The sequence below is a fragment of the Geotrypetes seraphini genome, chromosome 10 (genome assembly GCF_902459505.1).
Source record: "Geotrypetes seraphini chromosome 10, aGeoSer1.1, whole genome shotgun sequence".
Classification (NCBI taxonomy): domain Eukaryota; kingdom Metazoa; phylum Chordata; class Amphibia; order Gymnophiona; family Dermophiidae; genus Geotrypetes; species Geotrypetes seraphini.
Window position 1 is genome coordinate 138,715,812 of NC_047093.1, and position 20,386 is coordinate 138,736,197.

Consider the following 20,386-nt stretch of genomic DNA (forward strand, 5'->3'; position numbering starts at 1 on the left):
TGCCCACAGTCCCCTGTGAGCCCAGGAAGCTATGACAGATAAGCAATTTCATTTTTAAAATTAAGAGGGTTGGGCTGCCCAAACTTTTTCAGTGAGAATTTACAGAACCACAGAACAGGACAGCAGCTTAAAAGGCCTGTGTAATTGCTGCTCAATCTTTCTCCTGGCGCAGTGCCACAGACTTGCATGAGATGCGCTCTACCTGGTGCAAAGACCTACCTGCTCTCAGGAACTCATACCCCGTCATCTCTGGAATATTTTCTCCTGTTGTCCCATCAAGGGTATTACAGCTTGCCATGATACAAGGATATATTCTGAAGAGAGGAGTTTTGAAAGGAATAAGGGGGGATGGGGAGGGAGTCTACTCTCAATGGGATCTTGTTATTTTCATCAAGGATTTCTTTATGACAGGTACAAGACCAGGCTTAACACAGAAAGAAGACACCAGGAGAAGGTAATCTATATGTAAACATTTTTACTATTAAGAAACAGGAATTGTTCAGGGGGGAGGGGAGGCGGTAACACCATTACCAGACTTTCAGCGAAATACAGCAATAATCCTCAGGACTTTGCCCTCTTCAACTTTAAGGAACATCCAGGGCTGCCAACCTACATCTGGGATAGTTGGGGAGGTCTTAAACTGGCTAAAGGTTTCCTCAGCTTCCTCAGAAAGTGCCTTTATGTGTAAGTCCAGCAACAATGAGATGAATCCCTGTCCCCCACTTCCCCTGCCGCACCACGAGATGAATTCCTGACTCTTGCCCCTCACAGTGAGATGAATTCCTTAGTCCCCTTTACCATGAGATGGATCCCTCTTTCTATTAACCATGAGATGAAGCTCCTGCCTCTTCCTTCGCACCTTGAGATGAAGGCCCAACTCTTCCCTGTCAATCTGAGGTGAACCCCTCACTCTTCCCTCGCCCCATGAGATGAATTCCCCAGTTCCATGAGATGGATCTCCAACTCTTCCCTCGCACCATGGGATAAAGCCCCAACTCTTCCCTCACACCATGAGATGAAACCTTGACAACCCCTTGCACTGGGGGAGACTGTCCTAAACCCCGGTCCAAGCCATGAGATGAATCCCTGTCCTGCCCCCAGCTCCCACTGTGGGATGTGTTAGATGAAGCATCAAGGAGGGAACGAGGCCTCCCAGAATCTCTCCGCAGACAATTAATTAGAAAATGCTGGATCTCATGCAGGTGGGGCAATGGGCTCTGCCCACCAAGCTCAGAAAGTGGAATCTGTAATTTAGGAGAGAGGAAACGAGGGGGGGGGGAGGAGAGCAGGGAATGAAGGTGGACTCCTGAATGTTCAATTTTAAGAGCTCTATGGTGAGTCAAGACACCTCAAAGAAGCCACCAGACTGCAGAGACTGGGGTTAGAGGCTGCCAAGGCACCAGTCAAACCCCTCCATTAATAACCTCCCCCTGGAGAGACACCTTGTAGCTGGCCCAGATGTTGGTAACCTCTGAACAACCCTCTCCCCCCCCCCCCCCCCCCAAATATACATATGACAATTTCTAAGAGAACGCAGGTTTTTTTCATCTTGAACAGTCCAAGATGTAAGTCCCCCCCTTCCATTAGCTCTGCAGACGTTAGGGGTTGAGGCACTGCCACTCCTCCTACCTCTGTGAATGTGGGTTGGGGCTTAATCGTAGCATTAAGGAGGAGGTGTTTCATTAGCATCCCACCCTCAGCACAGGGAAGGTGTGTCTTTTGTCAAATTGACACAACGGAGGGGGCCATGAGAAAACCAGTGCGTGGATTGTTGTACTGCTGAGGATGTGGAGGGGGGGGGGTCACTGCCACACCTTGCCCCAGATTAGTTCAAAGATGCGCTGGAATACCAGTTATCAAAAGTGAGGTGTTTTCTTTGACAGGAGCTTGTCCTTGGGGCTTGAAGGGGAGGAAAATAATTGGGAGAGGAACCCACTCCCTCCCAAGATCATCCTGGTATCGTCACTGGGGCTGCTCCGGCTGATGGTTGGAGGCCGTCTCTCCCTCCGTGTCTTCCAGCTCTTCGTCTGAAACCCCTTCCATGCGGTACACCTGCCGAATTGTGCGCGTGAACTGGAGAGGGGCCCGCCTGGGACCAGATGAGGAGAAAAAAAAGAAATATTAATCGATAATAATGATAAATATGTTTCTACATCATTCCCTATAGCGCCTCCTGCTGGGAGAGGCTGGGATTGCAGGAGCAGTAATATTCTCCACCTTCTCTCCCCCCCCCCTTAGAAAGTTCATTCTCCACCTCTTCTCCATCTGACACACTGTTGTTTTTTTTAGATAAATATTAAGAATTCAGCAGTCAAGGGGCACACAGCCCATCCCCCTCTCTTTGCACCTAGCTCTTTGCTTCAAAGGGCTGGCAACTTGGAAGCAAGAGCTAGGGGCTGGGCACAGCCTCATGAGAGAGACCCACAAGCAGCAGAGGAGAAAGTCAAGGCTCACTCTGTGCTATTAGCTTGTTCGGCAACACCTGACACTGGTTACATCTGCTGGACACGATGAGCAGAGCAGGGCAGATGTGCAGACAAAGCAAGCGTTGTGACGCCTCTTCCAAAGAGGGGGAAAAGATTAATAAGCCAGATGCAGCCTGTTAGATCAGCCCCGTGTCCTTCACCTTTTCGTTCCCTGTGCTTTAGAGGGCTCTCCAAATGCACAGTGAGTTTCAAATCTTGATCGAAACGGGCTGGGGGAGGGGGGGGGGGCGCTACATCATCCTCCGCCTCTTTGCACTCTCGTTACTTCCCTCCCACCCTCCTTCCCCTTAAGGCTCAGAAAGCAACGGCCATAAAAAGAACACCAGGACCACACACAGGCCAATGCCACACATGCCAAACCATGCCAAGCCAGGCCAAACATACTTGTCCTGGAGCCGCTGTACCTTCCTGTATGGGAAAAAGGAAAGGATGTGTGAAAAAGGTGGGGGGGAGGGCACAAAAGGGGTAGCTGTGACATCACAGTGCCAGCTTTCACGTGAATCCCTTTGGACAGAAATCTATTTTGGACAACTCCTCCTCCAATAAAGGGGAAGAGGTTTGATGAACCACCCTTCTGTGGTTACAGGTTATATACAGGTAGTTATTTTTGTACCTGGGGCAAGAGGGTTAAGTGACTTGCTCAGGGTCACAAGGAGCTACAGCGAGACTTGAACCCAGATCTCCTTGCTCATAGGCTATAGCTGCACTACCCGTTAGCCTGCCCTCCGCTCAGTGGCACAGTGAGGGTGAGAGGTGCCCGGAGCAGTGGCACCTCTCCCCCTCCCCCCACCTTGTACTTCTAGTTGAAGTTGTTGCTCGTAGTGGTCAACAATGTGTTCCTTGCGACCCCGTCGGCTCTCCCTCTGACGTCACTTTCTATGCGCAGCACCCGGATGTGACGTCAGCGGGAGAGCCGACAGGGTCGCAAGGAGCACCGTGAAAAATAACGTCAACTAGGAGGAAGGGAAGGCGCACGCGTGGAGGGGAGGAATGGGAAGAGGCGGGGGGGGAGGGGGCAGAGAGGAGGAGAGATACTGGCGCCCTCACCAACATGGCACCCAGGGCGGATTGCTCCCTTCCCCTTTACTAGGCCACTGCCTCCACTCCAAAAAAGAAAAAAAGAATATAGACAGACTGAAGGCAACTGAAATGACGAGAATTAATGACCTAAATCTCTGTGCCCAAAAGGAGAGAAGAGAGAAAGAAATGAGAAAGACATTCAGATACTTCAGAGGTATAAACCAAGGCACAAGAAGCAAACATTTTCAGAGGGAAGACTGTTCTAGAAAAAGAGGTCACAGGATGAGGCTGGAAGGGGTCACACTGAGGAATAGTATCAGAAATCAGAAAAGGTGCTGGGAACATGGAATGGCTGTTACCTAAGACGGTTTCGCAGTGTGTTCACTTCCCGGTTCATGGACTCTGCTGTTTCCGTTACGTCCTCGAGCTCCCTCTGCATCCGGCGCCGGTTAGAGTTGGCCCGTGATGCTTCCTCTTCAGCCTCCTCCAGCTGTCGTTTCAACTGCTTCACACGGATTTGACTTTTATCCACCTGTAGGGTGGAGATGAGAGTGAGATGACTTCTGAGGTATGACATAGAGGAATGACTTGGAAACATAACTCTACCAGGAGCTGCTGGCCCTCTACAAGTCAAGCCAATCTAACCCCACAATCACAACAGCAGGTACTGACCATTACAGTTCAACCTAGCTCAACCCAACCCAACGGTCAACCAGTGGGCATGAACCACTATAAGCCAATTCATCCCAACACTCAACCAACAAGCACTGACTACTATGCTGAGCCAACAATTAATCAGTTGAGACCGGCTCCTACAAGTCAACCCATCCTAATGCTCAACCAACGAGCACCAACATTACAAGCAAACTCAACAAGCACTGACCACCGCAATCCAACACAACCCACCCAGACTCAGCCAGCAAGTATCAACCACACACAACCCAAGATAAAATACAACCAGTGAGCACCAACAACTGTAATCCAATATGATATAAAATTATATTACTGGAACTCAACCCACAATAAGTCTACTGATTAGATATGAAGTCCAGCAATATAAATGTACAAAGGACCATGAGACACTGACAAACAGTGTCATACTCCCTCTAATACAGACAACAAAGTGAATCCGTAAATAGCTACATTTGATTGCTTGCTGTAAGCAATTGCTAGTTTTAGCTGATCAGAAGAAGCCATTTCCATACCTGATCTTTGAATTGGTCGGCATTTCTCCGCTCCTCCTCCACTTGCAAGAACACTTCTTTGAGCTTCTTCTCTGCACGGCGCACCAGCTTGTTGGACAAGACACGCTCCCTGACCCAAAGACAGAAGCAAGTGAACAGCTGACTTCTTATATCCCTGCACCTTGCCATCCTACCCCAGCAGCTTGGCAGGATTGATGTCCCCATGTGAGGATAGAGGACTCCCAACAGAGCGTCCCTCCCTATTTACACCCCTTCTGATCAGAGGATGGAGTGAGGGAGGGATCGGACGAAGGCTTTTATCATCCCAAACATAATTGGGCACTAGGGAATCCAAGACGACAGTGTTCGATTCCCACTAAAGCATGGGTCTCAAAGTCCCTCCTTGAGGGCCGCAATCCAGTCAGGTTTTCAGGATTTCTGCAATGAATATGCATGAGATCTATGTGCATGCAATGCTGTCAATGCATATTCATTGGGGAAATCCTGAAAACCCGACTGGATTACGGCCCTCAAGGAGGGACTTTGAGACCCTTGCACTACACCTTCTTGAGATTCTCTACAAGTCACTTAACCTTCCACTGCCTGCATATAATATGTAAACCGATTAGATTGTAACCAAGCGATCAAATCCCATCCTCTTTCCCTTACCGTCTACCTCAGGCAAGATTACCGTAAATACTCAAATATAAGTCGATCCGAATATAAGTCGAGACCCCCATCCCCCACCAAAGGAGGAAAAATGGTTGACTCGAATATAAGTTGGGGGCTTAATATTCAAGTGCCATGCCCTGCCAGGATCTGCACCTCCGTCACGTCCTCCCCTGCTAGATTCTGCACTCAGCCCCCCTCCCTGCCAGGCTCTGAACACTGTCCCACCTTCCTTCCCTGTACTCTCTTCCCCCTAAAAAGAGCAAATAGCATGATTGTCCCATACTCCCCTCTGCCCTCTAACCCAGCCAGTAGTGATAGCTAGCACATGGTTCAATACCGTGCACTAGCTGTCACGATTGGTGATGGTGCAGTTGAACGTACCAGCAGCCTGGTAGTGCAAGGCATTGTCAGGATAGGTGCTATGGCAATTCTCCTCCCCCAATAACCCCAATCACAATTGCTAACCCCCGACAGCACCCAATCCCTACCCCACACCTCCCAATCCAAACAAATTCCCTTCCACCAACAGCCCCTTAACTTAAACCACCTAGTAGTGGTAGGCCAGGACAGGAGGAATCCCTCCTGTCACCTGCCCCAGCCGACACTAATAATTACCACCCTCCCTCCTTCCCTCCCTCGCGTACCTAGTTCTCTGGTGGTCCAGCGTGTATACGCTGAAATCCTCTTTTGTAAAAGTGGTAGCCAGCGGTACACCCGGCCCGGCACGCGGGAGCGAGCTTTTTGTGCTCCCGGCCGGCCCTGCACCACTCATTGATAGGCTGTCGCAAATTCTCGTGGGATTCGCGGTAGCCTATCAAAGAGCGGTGCAGGGCCGGCCGGGAGCACGAAAAGTTCGTTCCTGCATGCCAGCCCAGGTGCGCCACTGGCTACTACTTTTACAAAAGAGGATTTCAGCGCATACAAGCTAGACCACCAGGGAACTAGGCACGCGAAGGAGGGTGGTAATTATTTGTGTCGGCCGGGGCAGGAAACGGGAGGGATTCCTCCTGTCCAGACCTAAGGCAGGCCAGCAAGAAGTCCGGGAGGGTTTCAGGTGGTCACTGGGGGATGACCTGAATATAAACCAGGACCCCCATTTTGGGCCAATTTTTTGGCCCAAAAATCCCGGTTTATATTCGAGTATATACAGTATACTTACTTGGGCAAGATTATTCCTACTGTTCCCTCCATCCACCCTGTGACTCTTTGTTCCTCTCACCCCTCACTTCCCTCTCCAAAGGAAAGAGAAATACCAGAAACGCATTTTAAGTATCTAGAAGCAGACGCTTCATGACACTCTGCTTCTCCCACCTGGATTCCAGCTCCAGCTGTTCCTCCAGTTGTGCTATCTTGGCCTCCAAGGAGGCAATGGCGATCTTGTACTTGGCACGGATGGAAGAGTCCAGCTCATTGAGTTTCACCTTCAACTCCTTGTTCTGTCGCTCCAGCTGCTGCCGGGCATTTTCCGTCTTCTGAGAGAAGCTGCGCTCGCCTGCCAGCTCCGTGGTCATTGTTTCCACCTGCAGGCGGGAGGGAAAGTGTGAATACCCAATGGTTACCAGGTCCCTGCCTCGTTCATCACATTCCACCCCTTATTATAGCAGGGTGTGAGGGGAAAGAAAATCTGCTGGATAAGGATTTAGTGGTTGACAGACATGGAGAAGAGAGAGTCTGAGATTTGCATACTTCTCTCTCCATCATTTGGGAAAGAAAAGCCAGGCAGGGCTGGCACAAGGTTATTTCATCCCTAGGCAAACTTTCAGATATATGCCCCTCCCCCACCATCAAGGAGTAGCACATGGTCCATTCTCCATATCCACCACCTTCCCTCCCCTTCTTTACTATTCCATAATCCAGCATCACTCCCCTCATCTCCCTCCCCAGTATGAGATCCAGTATCTCTCTCCCTGCTCCACCATGATATCCAGTCTCTCCCTCTCTTCTCCCCATCCTGGTGTCCAGCATCTCTCTCTCCCTCCCCTACCATGATATCCAGTCTCTCTCCCTCCCACCACCACCACAATATACAGTCTATCTCTCTTTCCCTCTCAACCCACTTTAATATAGTATCCAATTTCTCCCTCTCTTCTCCCCTTCCTGGTGTCCAGCATCTCTTTCCTTCCTTCCCCCCTCCCTCCCGTACAAAGTGTTTAGGGGCTTATCTCCCTTCCTCTAGGGTGGCAACATAGCTGTCAGCATTTATAGAAGATTAATCATGGCCAGTGAAGGGCCTTCAAGATCTGCACATGCTCAATGCCCCCCCTCCAAAGTTCCTATTTGGAAGCGGACAGAACCCAATAGACTTTGAACATGCACAAATTCTTAAGGCCCTCTACCGGCCACAGTGATTTTCTAGAGGTGCTGACTGCCACCCCCTAAATTGCGCCTCCCTGGTCTGCTTAGTGGATGGACTGGCTGTAGGTCAAAGGCTTGATGATTGAAGCTTACATTCCCAGTTACTCTGGGAACTCATAATCCCGTATTTTCCAGTCACAGTAAAACTCTCCTATACAAGGTTGACCCTATGTTTGAACGCGGGTTTCCGTGTTTCATAACTCTGGACTCTGTTGTGTCTAAAGTCAGCTGTGGCCTGGATGCTGCATACAAAAGATGCTGGATTTGGGTTGTTAGCTTGCCCTGGGCACAGTTTCACCTGTAAGGCGTATTTGCGGTATCTGTCATTCAGCAGCTCTGTGTTGCTTTGCTCCTCGTCCAGTTCTTCCTCCAGCTGAGCAATCCGAACCTCCAGGCTTCGTTTCTCTTCCAGAAGTGCTGACCTTAGAAATGGAGGGAGGGAGAGGGGATTACATTGAAGAAGAAAATCCACTTTGTATCCCTTACTGGGGAGAGGTGAGGGAGTGACAGTGCTGGAACTAAAGCCCCCCCCTGTGTATTCCCAGGACAGAAACGGTGCTGGGGTGGGGGTGAGGGACTGGCAGTGCTGGGAGTGAAGCCCCCCCTGTGTATTCCCAGGAGAGAAACGGTGCTGGGGTGGGGGTGAGGGACTGGCAGTGCTGGGAGTGAAGCCCCCCCTGGGTATTCCCAGGAGAGAAACGGTGCTGGGGTGGGGGTGAGGGACTGGCAGTGCTGGGAGTGAAGCCCCCCCCTGTGTATCCCAGGACAGAAACAGTGCTGGGGAGTGGGGAGGAACTGGCAGTGCCCCCTCTGTATCCCCAGGCCAGGGACTGACAGGAGAAGAGTAAAGGGCTGAGGGATCATTCCCTGTGTAACCCTCAATTTGTGGCTTTTTCCCCTCACTTACTTGCCACTAAGGCCGTTGGCTATTTCATCAGCTAAGTCATCTCGCTCCTGCTGGGCCTGTCTCTTTGCCCTTTCAGATGCGGCCAGTTCCTGCGTGGTACAACACAGTTATCTTTATACAACAATGAAGCCGCCTACGAACCCCCAACATACATAAGCACAGCCCCTGAGATTCGTTACACAGCTGTATTCGGCCTCCCCTCCCTCTCCAACGCACAGAGGGTGCACAAAACACAGGGTGAAATCCATTGGAAACTACTGGCAACATCTGAAACGTTCAAATCTACTGTTGCTTCCATGAGTCAATGAGATGATCAGAGCTGGCCAAATCAGCCTGGTAAGTGGCTGTCTCAGTCGCCCAAGTCGTTTTACAAAACTGGGTGCACCAGGGGCAGAGAATGTGGAGAATAAATGGTTAACAATATATTTGGAAAGGGTAAGCCTCTTAATGTACCAAAACTATTGCCCAGGTGTTATCTCGGAGCTTCTACCTACACCACATTCTGGGGTCTGTAGTACTGTCCTCCCATTTTCCCTCCCTCTCTCCTGGCAACCTACCTCCTGGAGCTGCAGCAGCTCTGCCTCCAGGCTCTTCAACCGCTTTTCGTTCTCCCGGGTCTGAAGGAAGAGCTCTTCACGGGATGTTCGGGACTCTTCCACTTCTCGCCACAATTCCTTCAGTTGGAGCTGCACAATTAAGTTGCCGAAGTTAGTGGCATAAAGTTAGACATCACCTAAGACAACAGGTAGAACTAGCCCGATAGGTTATCGTCTCTCACAAGAGAGATGAAGCAAAATCCAACAAGAGAGAAAGGAGAGGGGAGTCTCAAAAAAAAAACAAGCCCAACCTATTTCCAAGACACAGAATCTCCTTGTCATACCATCACTAAAATCAATCAACACGCCAAGATCCAACAATTTCGCTGTCGCTGCACCTTCTCTCTGGAATTTCGCTGCCTAATCATTTACGTATGGAATCTGTGCTAAAGCAATTTAAAGCAAAATTTAAAACATTCCTTTTCCAAGATGCTTCGGGATAACAACCGTCCTTTTAAGGACTAAACCAAGCTTTATAGCTTTTTACCCTTACCTATTGTTTTTCACCCTCTTTTTTCTCAAAGATTGTAGTTCTCGCCCTTCTTTTCTAATTCTGTGAAGTTAGTATATATGCTTTGGTATGTGTTTACTAACCTACCCTGGTTCTTTTTAATAATTTAATTTTAACTTGTTTTTAAGATATTTTTTTATTTTGTACACCGCCTAGAAATCTGATTAAGCGGTATACATTTTTTTTTTTTTTTAATATTTAAGTATTTTATTGATTTCAATATAATATCAAGTAAAACTTGTACAGAAAGCAAATTTAACCAAACATACAACAATCATATAAATCCATACTTAACAAATTAAGTAGTTTACAAGAAAAAAAAACTATTATGGTGAAATTAACTCAAGTCCTCTTTAGATCCAAGAATTAATTTGCGAGAAAAAACAAGAAAACAACCAAAAGAAGTAAAAGTGTGCCTATAGATTGGGTTGGGAGTTACTATTTTCGTTAAGAGCTCAAGTTGAATTTTCTCCTTGTCCAGAGGGGACATAGTCAGAAAATTAATCAAATGTTGAGGCTCAAAGAATACATATTTAATGGAATGATAACGGACAATGCACTTACAAGGATGTCTTAAATAAAAGGTAGCCCCCAACGAGGTGACCCCCGGTTTCAAAAGAAGAAAATCACGTCTACGTTTTTGAGTTTCCCTTGAAACATCAGGGAACATTTGAATTTTACAACCAAGAAATTCCTTCTGTTTATTCTTAAAGAATAGTCTCAATAACCAAGATTATCTATAGAAAGAGCTAAAGTAGCTACTAATGTTGCAGGTGTTACCACTTCTTTGTCTGACTTCTCCAATATCTCAGAAATATTCAATATTTGTCCTTCAGTAGGAGCAGGTTGCTGTTGATGCGACTTTTTACTGGGAAGATAATAAGACTTGAGAAAATGGTGGAAGATTGTCTTCCGGAACTCCCAATATTTCTATTAGATATCTCCTAAGCATATCTCTAGGTGTAATCGTAGTTATTCTTGGAAAATTTATCAATCGCAAGTTATTACTACGCGCCTGATTCTCTAATAGCTCCACTTTTCTTCTAAGATTCAAATTATCTTTAATTATGGTTTCCTGGAGTTGTTTTGCTGAAACCATATCCTGCTGAGTCTTTTGAAGTAAATTTTTTTGAAGAAGTCATGTCCACTTTTAATTTTTCAAATTCTTCTGAATGGCAAAAAAAATTTATTTTCAATCTTTTGGAAATTAGGACTAATTACTTTCCCAAAATTTGCCACCAAGTCCCAAAGGGCTTCTAGGGTCTCCTGAGGAGGCCTATCCCAGAAAGAAGCTTGCACAGGAGTACAGAGTCTCTCACCTTCCTTAAGGCATTCTGGTTTCTGTTCTCTCTGTTTCAATCCTCCTCCAGCTGTTAAATTCCGCACGATTTCTTCTCCGGAGATAGTCCGAACTTGGATCTCCATTTTCAGGCTCTCCGATGTTAAATCTCCTGCCTTCGGGGAGAGTACTACCCCTTCTTCCGGGGTTTCCTGACCCCTGGGAGAGCTAGCCAACTGTGGTGGAGGAGGCGGTTCTCTGACATCCGGGCTCAGAGTGGTATCTGGCACAAGAGGTATCCTGTCACTCGCGGGATCCTCAGCGGGCTGGCTTCCGGACTCTGCGACGCAGCTCCCTGCATCCTCCTTAGCAGCTCCTCGATGTTGCTGAGGGAGGGACCCTCGGAGCGCCGCGAGGCACCAGCAATGCTCCTGCCTCTACTTTTCAGCATCGCTCCAAAGAAAAAAGTAAAGCCCGGCTGAAAACAACCGTCACCCGCAAGAAGCCAGGTACTCAGGAGCGCTTCAGTCAGAGCATTAACCCGATCGTTCAGGCAGCAGCCATCTTGGATCCTTGTCCCAGTTCATAAATATTTTTATTTATTTATTTATTTTTTTTAATAAACTTGAAACACTTTAATCTACAAGAAGATTCAGAAGGAGCAGCAGCTGGGGAAGAATGGTGGATCGTGTCTCCATCCTTAATATTGGGGTGCTGCTGATGAGAGGTACACATGCATTGAAAATTCCAAGCTGACCCTAGCTAAGAACATCAGATAATATTTTAATTACAGTAAGTTTCTCAGTCTTCCTACAACATCTTCTGCTAGCTTGAGAAGATGAAAGGAATCCCATTCTGTGATTATAAGGCCCAACTCAGGAATATAATACCACCTGCAATAGGTTAGGGTGTGACAGACTTGGACATACAACAATCAAGCATGACAAAATGGAGCAATGGTAAAGGAAATAGTAACCTCTATAGCCACACATGCCAAAATCAACTCAAAGCTGATCTACTCCATCTTCTGGACCTTTACCTGTAACTTCTTCAGCTGCTTGAGGGCTTCTTCCCTGCCTTTGTTGGCAGCATCTATCTGGCTCTCCAAGTCCTGTAGGTCCAGTTCAAGCTTCTTCTTGGCAGCAACGGCTTGGGCCTTCTGCTTGCGTTCATCTTCCAACTCTACCTCCAGGTCCCGTACCTACCAGGAAGAAGGAAGGGCATACTAGCTATACACGGGGCATATTGTTTCAAATGTCAAATTTAACACTGGATGCACAACAGACCAGACCTGCAATGCAGACAGGCTTAAACCGCCTTTGTATGAGAAACAAAGATGGGGTTAATAGGTGGGATGGAGAGAAAGGGAGGCAGAAGAGCTCAGAGGGATTAGTCAGAATGAAAAGGAAAATGATTGTCCACTTCTTTAGACCATAATGGTTTGGTCTTTTACTGTCTTTACTTGTGTGAAACAGAAAATAAAAATTCTGCTGTATACATGAGGCTTCATTCACCATTACCACATGTCGTCTCCGTTCCCAGCCTCCCTCACGCACCTGTTTGAAGAGCAACCTCTTCTTCTCATCATTGGAGTCATCCCGGTTCTGGAGGTCCCTTTCAAACTGGGCCTTCATAGCCTGCATGTTCACCTCTAGCCTCAACTTCCCATCCTCTATGCCCTGCAGCTCATCTTCCAGCTCCTCCATCTGGGCTTTCATCTCCTGGACCTGCTGTTCCAGAGCACGTTTGGCCCTCTCCAGCTCATGGACCTAGAAAGAGCGAGAAGGCTAGTTACTAGCAAAGCTAAGGCGTGGTGTAGACCTGGAACCATTCCAGATTCCAGTCGCATGGAAACCTTGCAGAACCAGAGCACAACATCATAGCCTAGATCCCAGCTTAGGAAGATTTTATGCAGCCAGAGCATCTCTAGAAGAATGCTATTTTAGATTCCAGAGCATAAAGACCATTTCTGAGCCCACCTTTAGAGAGAGAACTTATTTTGGGATCTGGGACATAACCAGAGATGAAGATTTATCTAGGCCCTTCTCATGTTTAGAGCTTCTGTGATGCAGCCTGGGGAGTTTTATTATGCTGAGATGAACGTAATTTGGCAGCAGATGGCCTCAGGTCCTACCATTGGCTCACTCACCCTCTTTGAGTTTCTGAATGCATTTGGCTTAGTTAAATTGAACACTAACTCTTTCATCAAGTTCGTGGACAAGCTTTCAGCCACCAGCACAGTGAACGGGCTACGGGATCTAGCTTTTCACGTCTTCATTCATAACTGCAGGTTGTACATTGATCTCTATTCTAGACCTGCAGGAGAAGCTCAGGTGTGAACAAGAGGTTTCTTACGTTCTTGCCCACGTCATCCTTGGAGCTGACCAGGTCGTCCATCTCGACACGAAGCTGTTTGTTGTGTCTCTCCAGCTCGTCCTTGTGCTCCAATGCCTCCTCCAGGGCCCGGCTCAGAGAAAGCACCTTAGTCTCCTTCTCTCGCGCTTCAGCCTCTGCCCGGTCTCGCTCTTCAGCATAGCGGGAGGAGATGTTCTTTTCCTCTGCCAGCATCTGTAGATGGAAAAAGAGTGTTAGGAGGAGGTGGAAGACAAGAGGGGGCAGAAGACTCCACGGTGCAGATCCTGGTCTCTCCCCAATGCGGCTTCTAACGTAGTTTTCTCGGAGAAAAAAAAAAATTTTAAACCACTTTTATCATTGAGTGAAAAAATTTTAGTTTTTGGGTTTTTCTGGCCACAAACCTTTTACTAAACACCACTGGCCAAAATCATCCTTGGATCCATTTCTTTTCAAAATTGCTTGGGTAAGAGAACTGGATAATTGCATCCAGTTTTCTGGAGCTGAATTTTCAGGCAAACCTAAAATTCATTAGCTCTGTGGCAGAAAAAATTTTTTTGCCCTACATCACGCAGTGAAAATTTAGACCGGCTACTTGTGCAACCTGAGTGGTCTGGCAAGATGTTGATGGAGAGCACTGAAATACAGAATGACACGGGGGTCAAATTTTTCACCATCCCCGCAGGAACTCAATTTCCCTGCCCCGTTCCCGCGAGTTTTGTTGCTGTTCCTGTCCCATTCCTATAAGCTCTGCCTTAACAGCACAAGCCTTGAACATTTATGATTTTAAAGTGTTTGAGGCTTGTGCAGATGAGGACAGAGCTTGCAGGAATGGGGCAGGGACAGGAAAAGAACTCACAGGGATGGGACGAGAAAATGAGTTCCCGTGACATTCTCTAAAATTCACACTGACCAGCTAAAATGAAACCCAACTTGGGATGCATCCATAGTTGCCCTTTTAATTTCTGACTAGCTAAATACGTTCACTTTGCAAATTCAGCCTGTCCAAGGGAGGGAGCATCCCCGTACAGGTTAGATTTATCAAGCTTTCTGAAGTTAGCCAGATAAACCTTCTGAAAATCCCATTCGAGCAAAGGTTGTGCCTCGGGGGTTACAGATATAGTCCAAATATCTCTTGAAGCACCAGTGTCACCTAGTGGCTGGATGGTATACAGCCACTCAAAACAATCTTTTTGTGGCCTGACCCCATGATCACAGCCAAATAAAATTGTGTGACCCTCTCACCCCTGAAGGTACTGAATGATGATGCACTTGCAGAGTGCCCACACAGGTCGTGACCACAAGCTCAGGTTTTGTGACCCCCCATCTGAGGACCCAATACGCAGTTTGGGAAACCGATTTAAGGCCCAATAGTCAAAATCGAGCTGAGTTTCTATATTTATGCTCCAACAGAGTCCTCTTTTTAGGTGCCCGTACGGATTTCCAAACCTTCATTGTCTTCCTTGAGCTCAGGGCCGCATCTGGGCCCTGACGTTGCATCTGCACATGCTCAAGGCCCTCCAGATATGGCCCTAGCTCAGGAAAGACAACAAAGGTTTGTGTGTGGGGGGGGGGGTGACTGGTGGATGGAACAGGGCGGGGCTGGCGGGGTAGGGTGGGGCTAGGCCGGGGGTAGAATGGGGTGGAAAAGGATGGGGCCACATGTCCTCTTTTTTAACTTTAAAAAACTGGCAACGTTATGTTATGTTAGCCGCCTAAATTTGTGCCAAATTTAGGGCCTAAAATTGTGCCAAATTTAGGGCCTAAAATTTTCAGTAGAAAATTCAACCTAATTTTGGAGATTAAAGTTTATGCTTATAAATTTAGGCCTGAAATTCAGTGGCCTAGGCTTATAAGTCTAACTTCTTTTCCCCGCCACTCACTTTCTATACTCCTAAACTTAGGCGTTTAGCGACATTTTGAGTTAAAATTTAGACACTCAGCTCCAGTAAATCTTCAGAGAAGCCAATTTAGAAGCAAACTCTGAAAGTTAAGAAGCATAAACGCTCTGAGAGAGAACTAACAAAGAAAAACTGCAGACAAAGGTACAAGATGCAGGCTAAGTTTATTACAGCAATTATAAGTTGCGGTTAGCGTCACCACCTTTGTATCCCTGGTTTGTACAAAGGTGGTGACACTAACCTCGTAATAAACTTAGCCTGTATCTTGTACCTTTGTCTGCAGTTTTTCTTTGTTTTGATTGTTGTTTTACTGCCGACCAGTTGGATTTTGGTTTTGTCTTCGTGGTCCCTGAGAGAGAGTCAGGATCGTGAAAAGATAGTGATGCCTGTATAGTGATGCCACTTTTAAAAAGGCTTTTTTCATTTCTGCTACAAAATTAATTGAGGGGATGCTCAAAATACGACCCTAGATTAAGGATCTCTGCTCTCATTTCCACCCCGCCACCCCTTCCCAACTCCCATTACTGCCCCCGGCGTGTCCATGCAATGGCCTACCTGGTCGAATTTCTTCTGCTTCTTCTCCAGGTTGGAGACGATTTGCCGCTGATTATCTAAGTCGACTGACAAATCATCCAGCTCCTGCTGCAGCCGGTTGCGTGTCTTCTCCAGCTTATCGTTCACTTGGGCCTTCTCATCCATACGTTGGACCAGCAGCTCCATCTCCTTGGCCGTCTTCTTCTTGGCCTCCTCCAAGGCCTCCACTAGACCTCCATCGTCCTCCATCTTCTTCTTCGATTCCTGGAGCTAGAAGGTAACCAGACAGACGTCAATTCTATCTACAACATGCAAAACGGCACACGCTTGCTCTAGAGACAACCTCTGGGTGGTCTCATAGGTTGAAGACACTTAGGGACGAATTCTCTAACCACTGCCGTTTGGAAGAGGGAGTATACGAGAGTAGGACTTGTACTTACACTCATATCTTATCGACTTCTATAAATTACGGGTATATTTCCAGCACCCAGATGCCATCATTTAACCAGCTCTATGGCTGCTACAGTTGGACACACCTAAATACAAAGCGTGTGTACTAAGTTAAGCTAGTATTTGATAAGAGAATGTAGGCGTCTATTTGTACTACTGGATAGGCTTCTGTCAGGCTCCTTGGTAGGGATATGATTGACCGTGGGAGGCCTAGCCACTATTATTACCTGTTGCTGTATGGCCTGGAGTTGTCTGTAGAGCTGAGCCTTGGCTGCTTCCTCATCTTCCAGCTGCTCCAGCAGGCCGCTCTTCTCCTCTTCCATCTGCCGCACCCTGGAGCTGAAGTTTAGCTTCTGTCGTGTCTCTTCTTGAAGTAGCTCCTGTAGAACAGAAAGCCAGGCCGCTCGGTCAACAGGTACTATTCCTCACAGTGATAAAGCTGGGTGGTGCATGTCAAGAGATATGAGGCCTTCCCCCCTCTCCCCCCCCCCACACACTTTATCCCTTCTTGGTATCACCTACTCAGCCAGCTAAAGAGAACTCTAAATCTCTCGACAGCTTTAATAATACTTTACACCTTTTGAGTCTGACTGAAAGGGGGATTTCACAATTTTAGTGAAAGTTCAACTCAAGAACTTTGATGTCAAAGTTTTGGATGAGGAATGGGAAACCACAAAGGGAGGTGGTGGGGGAACTGTGAAAGAGAGAGATGCCGTAGAGGAGTACCTGAGTATCCTGTAGATGTGACTGAACACTGGACAGCTCCTTGGACAACTTGAGAGACTTTGACTCTGTGGAGCCCAGTGTTCCTGAAACACTGTCCAACTCCGTCTGTGGAAAGAGATGATCAATAGAGGCTGGTTAGAGAGGATGACTGAGGCTCGCAGTTGATGCCAGCCCTGCTCACTCGCTCAATGTACAACTCTATGGATGATACTATCTTCCCACATAACCCCCTGCTGACCTGCAAATCTCAAAGTGACACCTATCCTGAGATACAGCAGTCTCTTGTTGGAATTCACATCGCCCAACTCAAAATAGTATCTCTCTGAACTCACAGGCACCCCCTAAAGCCTTTCTAACCTCGCCTCCTGATACTTCTTTCACTCCTGTGCTACAAAGAAGTTTCCACCAATATCACTGAGCTGTGACACAAGCCTTCCCCTCTTCTCTCTGCAAAGTGATTTCTAGGATGCTTTCATCCGACAGGTGAACGTGCCCACCAGAAGGTGGCGGGACCCTTGGATGAAGCCAGGCCTCACCCCGTCTCCCAGTGCACGTGTCGCCTTCCTCGTCTCTCACCAAAAGCACTGGGTTCCTGTTCCCTCAGCCACCTTGTCGAAACTCACCTGCAATTTCTGCAGCTTGTCAGCCAGCTCCGTCTTGGCTCGCTCGCTCTCGGCAGAGCGGGCCTGCAGCTCCGACACTTGCCCCTCCAGCTTCTTGCGCCGCTGCTCGGACTCCAGCTTGGTGGACTGCAAGGACTTCACTTCCTTCACCAGGTCCACGTTCTCGGTCTCCAGGGTCTGCTTCGCCTTGTCCAGGTTTACTTTCAACTGTAGAGAGTGAAAGAAGTTGCCAGTGATCCTCAAAGTCTGCCCGTACTTTGCACAAGGAGGAACAAGCCTCGCTGGTGCTCAGACGTTAGAGAGAAAATATTTAGTCTCACTCCATCTGCCCAGTTACCCCCCCCCCCTGTTTATCTCAAATTATCTTCAGCCCAGTGGCGTAATAACGGAGCGGAGTGGGGGGAGAGCGGTCCGCCCCGGGAGCTATCACCTCTCGTCCTCGCCACCCCCTTCTTACCACTTCTCCCCCCCACTGTACCTCTAGCTGTTCGCTGGCGTGAGCATCAACTCCAAGCTGCGTCGGCTCTCCCTCTGACGTCACTTCTGGGTCCCACACCTAGGACGTGACGTCAGAGGGAGAGCTGACACGGGCTGCAAGTTGGTGATGTACCGGGAGAGTTTAAGAGGTACAGGGGGAAGGGAAGGGACACGCGCAAGGCAGGGGGATGCCACCGCACCAGGTGCCTCTCACCCTCGCTACGCCACTGCTCCAGCCATCACTCTTTAATCGGGACAGTACGCAGGGCATATAGGGACAGACTTGAAGAACTTAATGTATATTAGAACAGCAGAGAGGCAGAAAGGTGGACATTAGAGAATGACACGGGGGAAAAAATCTGTCCTCGTCACTGCCTGTCACCGCTGTCCCCGTAATATCCACCCTTCCCTCTCGCCATCTCACCGCCCTTCAGCAGCCTGAGAATCTCCCTCCCTCCCCCTTACCTTCGTGGCACGTTAGTAAAGAAACTTACTGAAGCTGGCGGATACTGCCTGCCTGTGCCTGCAGTCGCGCGTGTGTGGGCAGAAGCTAGCTTCTCCTCTGACGTAACTGGAAGGCAGGCAGGCAGGCTTCACTGGCTCTAGTAAATTTGTTTATTAAAGCGCCGCAAAGGTAAGGGGGAGGTAGAGAGAGAGATAGATTTGGCCTAGGTAGGTAGGGAGGTGATCGTGTGCCTTCCCTCCCTTAACTGCGGGGATAAGGCCATTCACCGCTCCACGGGGCAGAGGATGGCCTTGTTCCCATGCCCGCAGTGAGCACTTTTTCTCCCCCACCGTTTTGGCGGGCTAGCCATGGGTAACTGCCACCTTGTCATTCTCTAGTGGATATACAATACAAATACCTCTCTGGTATAAATGCATCTCTTCCAATTGACAGGAAGCTCCGGGATGAGGAGGCATAGGATGAAGGTGAAAAGAGACAGACTCGGGAGTAAAACTTAAAGAAATATTTCTTTAGGGGAAAAGGGGTGATGTGTGGATGGCCTCCAGAAGGCGGCAGTAGAAATGAAAACTGTGTGGGAATCCAAGAAAGGAGGAAGGGGTTGTAAAGATTAGTAGTTGGATGGACAGAATGGAGAGGCCGTTTGGTAATTTTCTTTATTTGTAAGATTTGGTTTTGATTCCCAGTAATTCTGTGGTTATTCTTCCACTGGGAACTCACATGGGGCTCATTCTCCCTAAAGCTTGAGACCACAGCAAACGTTCTCAAGTACATCAGGGAACACAGCAGTGAGGTCCAAATCCAGCCAGTGTCACAGCTTTTTGGCAAAACCTAAGCATTACCCCCCACCCAGTCAAAAAGTACCAAACTGATGGCATGTAGATCCAGTCCCAGTTTAAGCCCCTCCCCTCCCTCCCCAGTTCAAGCCCCTCCCCTCCCTCCCCAGTTCATAAATGAACTTGTAAATCCATAACCGGGGATCACCAAGAAGGTTCCTGCCACATCTGTAAAATATGTGCGGATCCCACAACGGTGAACTCTGATCTTATCAGAATCCTCATCTTTTCCCTAAACACATCCTGACATTTGCTATGAATCAACCCAAGACACAAATTATGAGTATGGGATAGAAATAGACACAGGCGTCTTTTTCTCTTCAGAAAGCCGGCCAACAAGTCTTACTGGGCCAATGATGTAAGATTAATTCAATCCTAGCCCATTACAGCTTGGAGGTGGTTGATGGCCCCTTCTTACCCTACGTGACTGCTCCAGCTGCTCCGAGAGCTCGTCCAAAGCGGTGGTGTGCCGTTGTCGCATCTCCTGCACCTGCGCCTCATGAACTTTGACTTCGTCCTCCATGGTTTTCTTCAGGTGGGTCACTTCCTGCTCTCTTTTTGTCCTGCAGATGGAGACAAAGAGACCCAGAGGGTTAATACCAGTCTGTACCCTCCCCCACTCTATGGCACAAATTGCATACTGGAGGGAGGGGGAGTGTTTCTTGTAGAGGCGCTGCCCACCTGAGCTCCTGTTGCGCCGCAGTAGAATCCAAGGTGTCCTCCAGCTCCGTCTTCAGCGCCTCCAGCTCTTCACCCAAGTCACGGCGCTGCTTCTCTGCCTTGGCACGGGAGACCTTCTCCGACTCCAGATCCTCCTGATGCTCCGCTAGCTGGGCCTGCATCTCCCGGAGGGTCTTCAAGATGCTGTTTTTCTGCGCAGCTTCATCTTCCACTCTGAGCCAAGAGAAGGGGAGGGGGAGAGGGAAAGACTGTTAGAATGACATCAGAGAGAGCATTTTTTTTGGAACTAGGGTCACACAAGGTCCTCATCATCAGTCAAGGTGACCTCTGAAA

At 48.2% G+C, this 20,386-nt stretch overlaps 1 protein-coding gene across 6 annotated transcripts in view; it reads right to left on the reverse strand.

Moving 5' to 3' along the window:
- Window positions 1-458: 458 nt before the first annotated feature.
- LOC117367510 (myosin-10-like) overlaps window positions 459-20,386 on the reverse strand; it is a 125,949-nt gene continuing 106,021 nt past the window's right edge. For 4 of the 6 annotated variants that reach the window (XM_033960091.1, XM_033960093.1, XM_033960089.1 and 1 more), the window contains 17 exons: window positions 20,054-20,266; window positions 19,791-19,935; window positions 17,597-17,803; window positions 16,974-17,078; window positions 16,475-16,627; window positions 15,819-16,067; window positions 13,366-13,578; window positions 12,567-12,779; window positions 12,050-12,211; window positions 9,182-9,310; window positions 8,625-8,713; window positions 8,016-8,139; window positions 6,674-6,882; window positions 4,712-4,820; window positions 3,866-4,038; window positions 2,871-2,894; window positions 459-2,089 (listed from right to left, as the gene is read on the reverse strand). In XM_033960091.1, coding sequence (XP_033815982.1) covers window positions 1,963-2,089; window positions 2,871-2,894; window positions 3,866-4,038; window positions 4,712-4,820; window positions 6,674-6,882; window positions 8,016-8,139; window positions 8,625-8,713; window positions 9,182-9,310; window positions 12,050-12,211; window positions 12,567-12,779; window positions 13,366-13,578; window positions 15,819-16,067; window positions 16,475-16,627; window positions 16,974-17,078; window positions 17,597-17,803; window positions 19,791-19,935; window positions 20,054-20,266 — 2,644 coding nt within the window. In that variant the 3' untranslated portion in view covers window positions 459-1,962. The remainder of the gene's footprint in view (window positions 2,090-2,870; window positions 2,895-3,865; window positions 4,039-4,711; window positions 4,821-6,673; window positions 6,883-8,015; window positions 8,140-8,624; window positions 8,714-9,181; window positions 9,311-12,049; window positions 12,212-12,566; window positions 12,780-13,365; window positions 13,579-15,818; window positions 16,068-16,474; window positions 16,628-16,973; window positions 17,079-17,596; window positions 17,804-19,790; window positions 19,936-20,053; window positions 20,267-20,386) is intronic. The other 2 variants (XM_033960092.1, XM_033960094.1) reach the window with 1 other exon arrangement.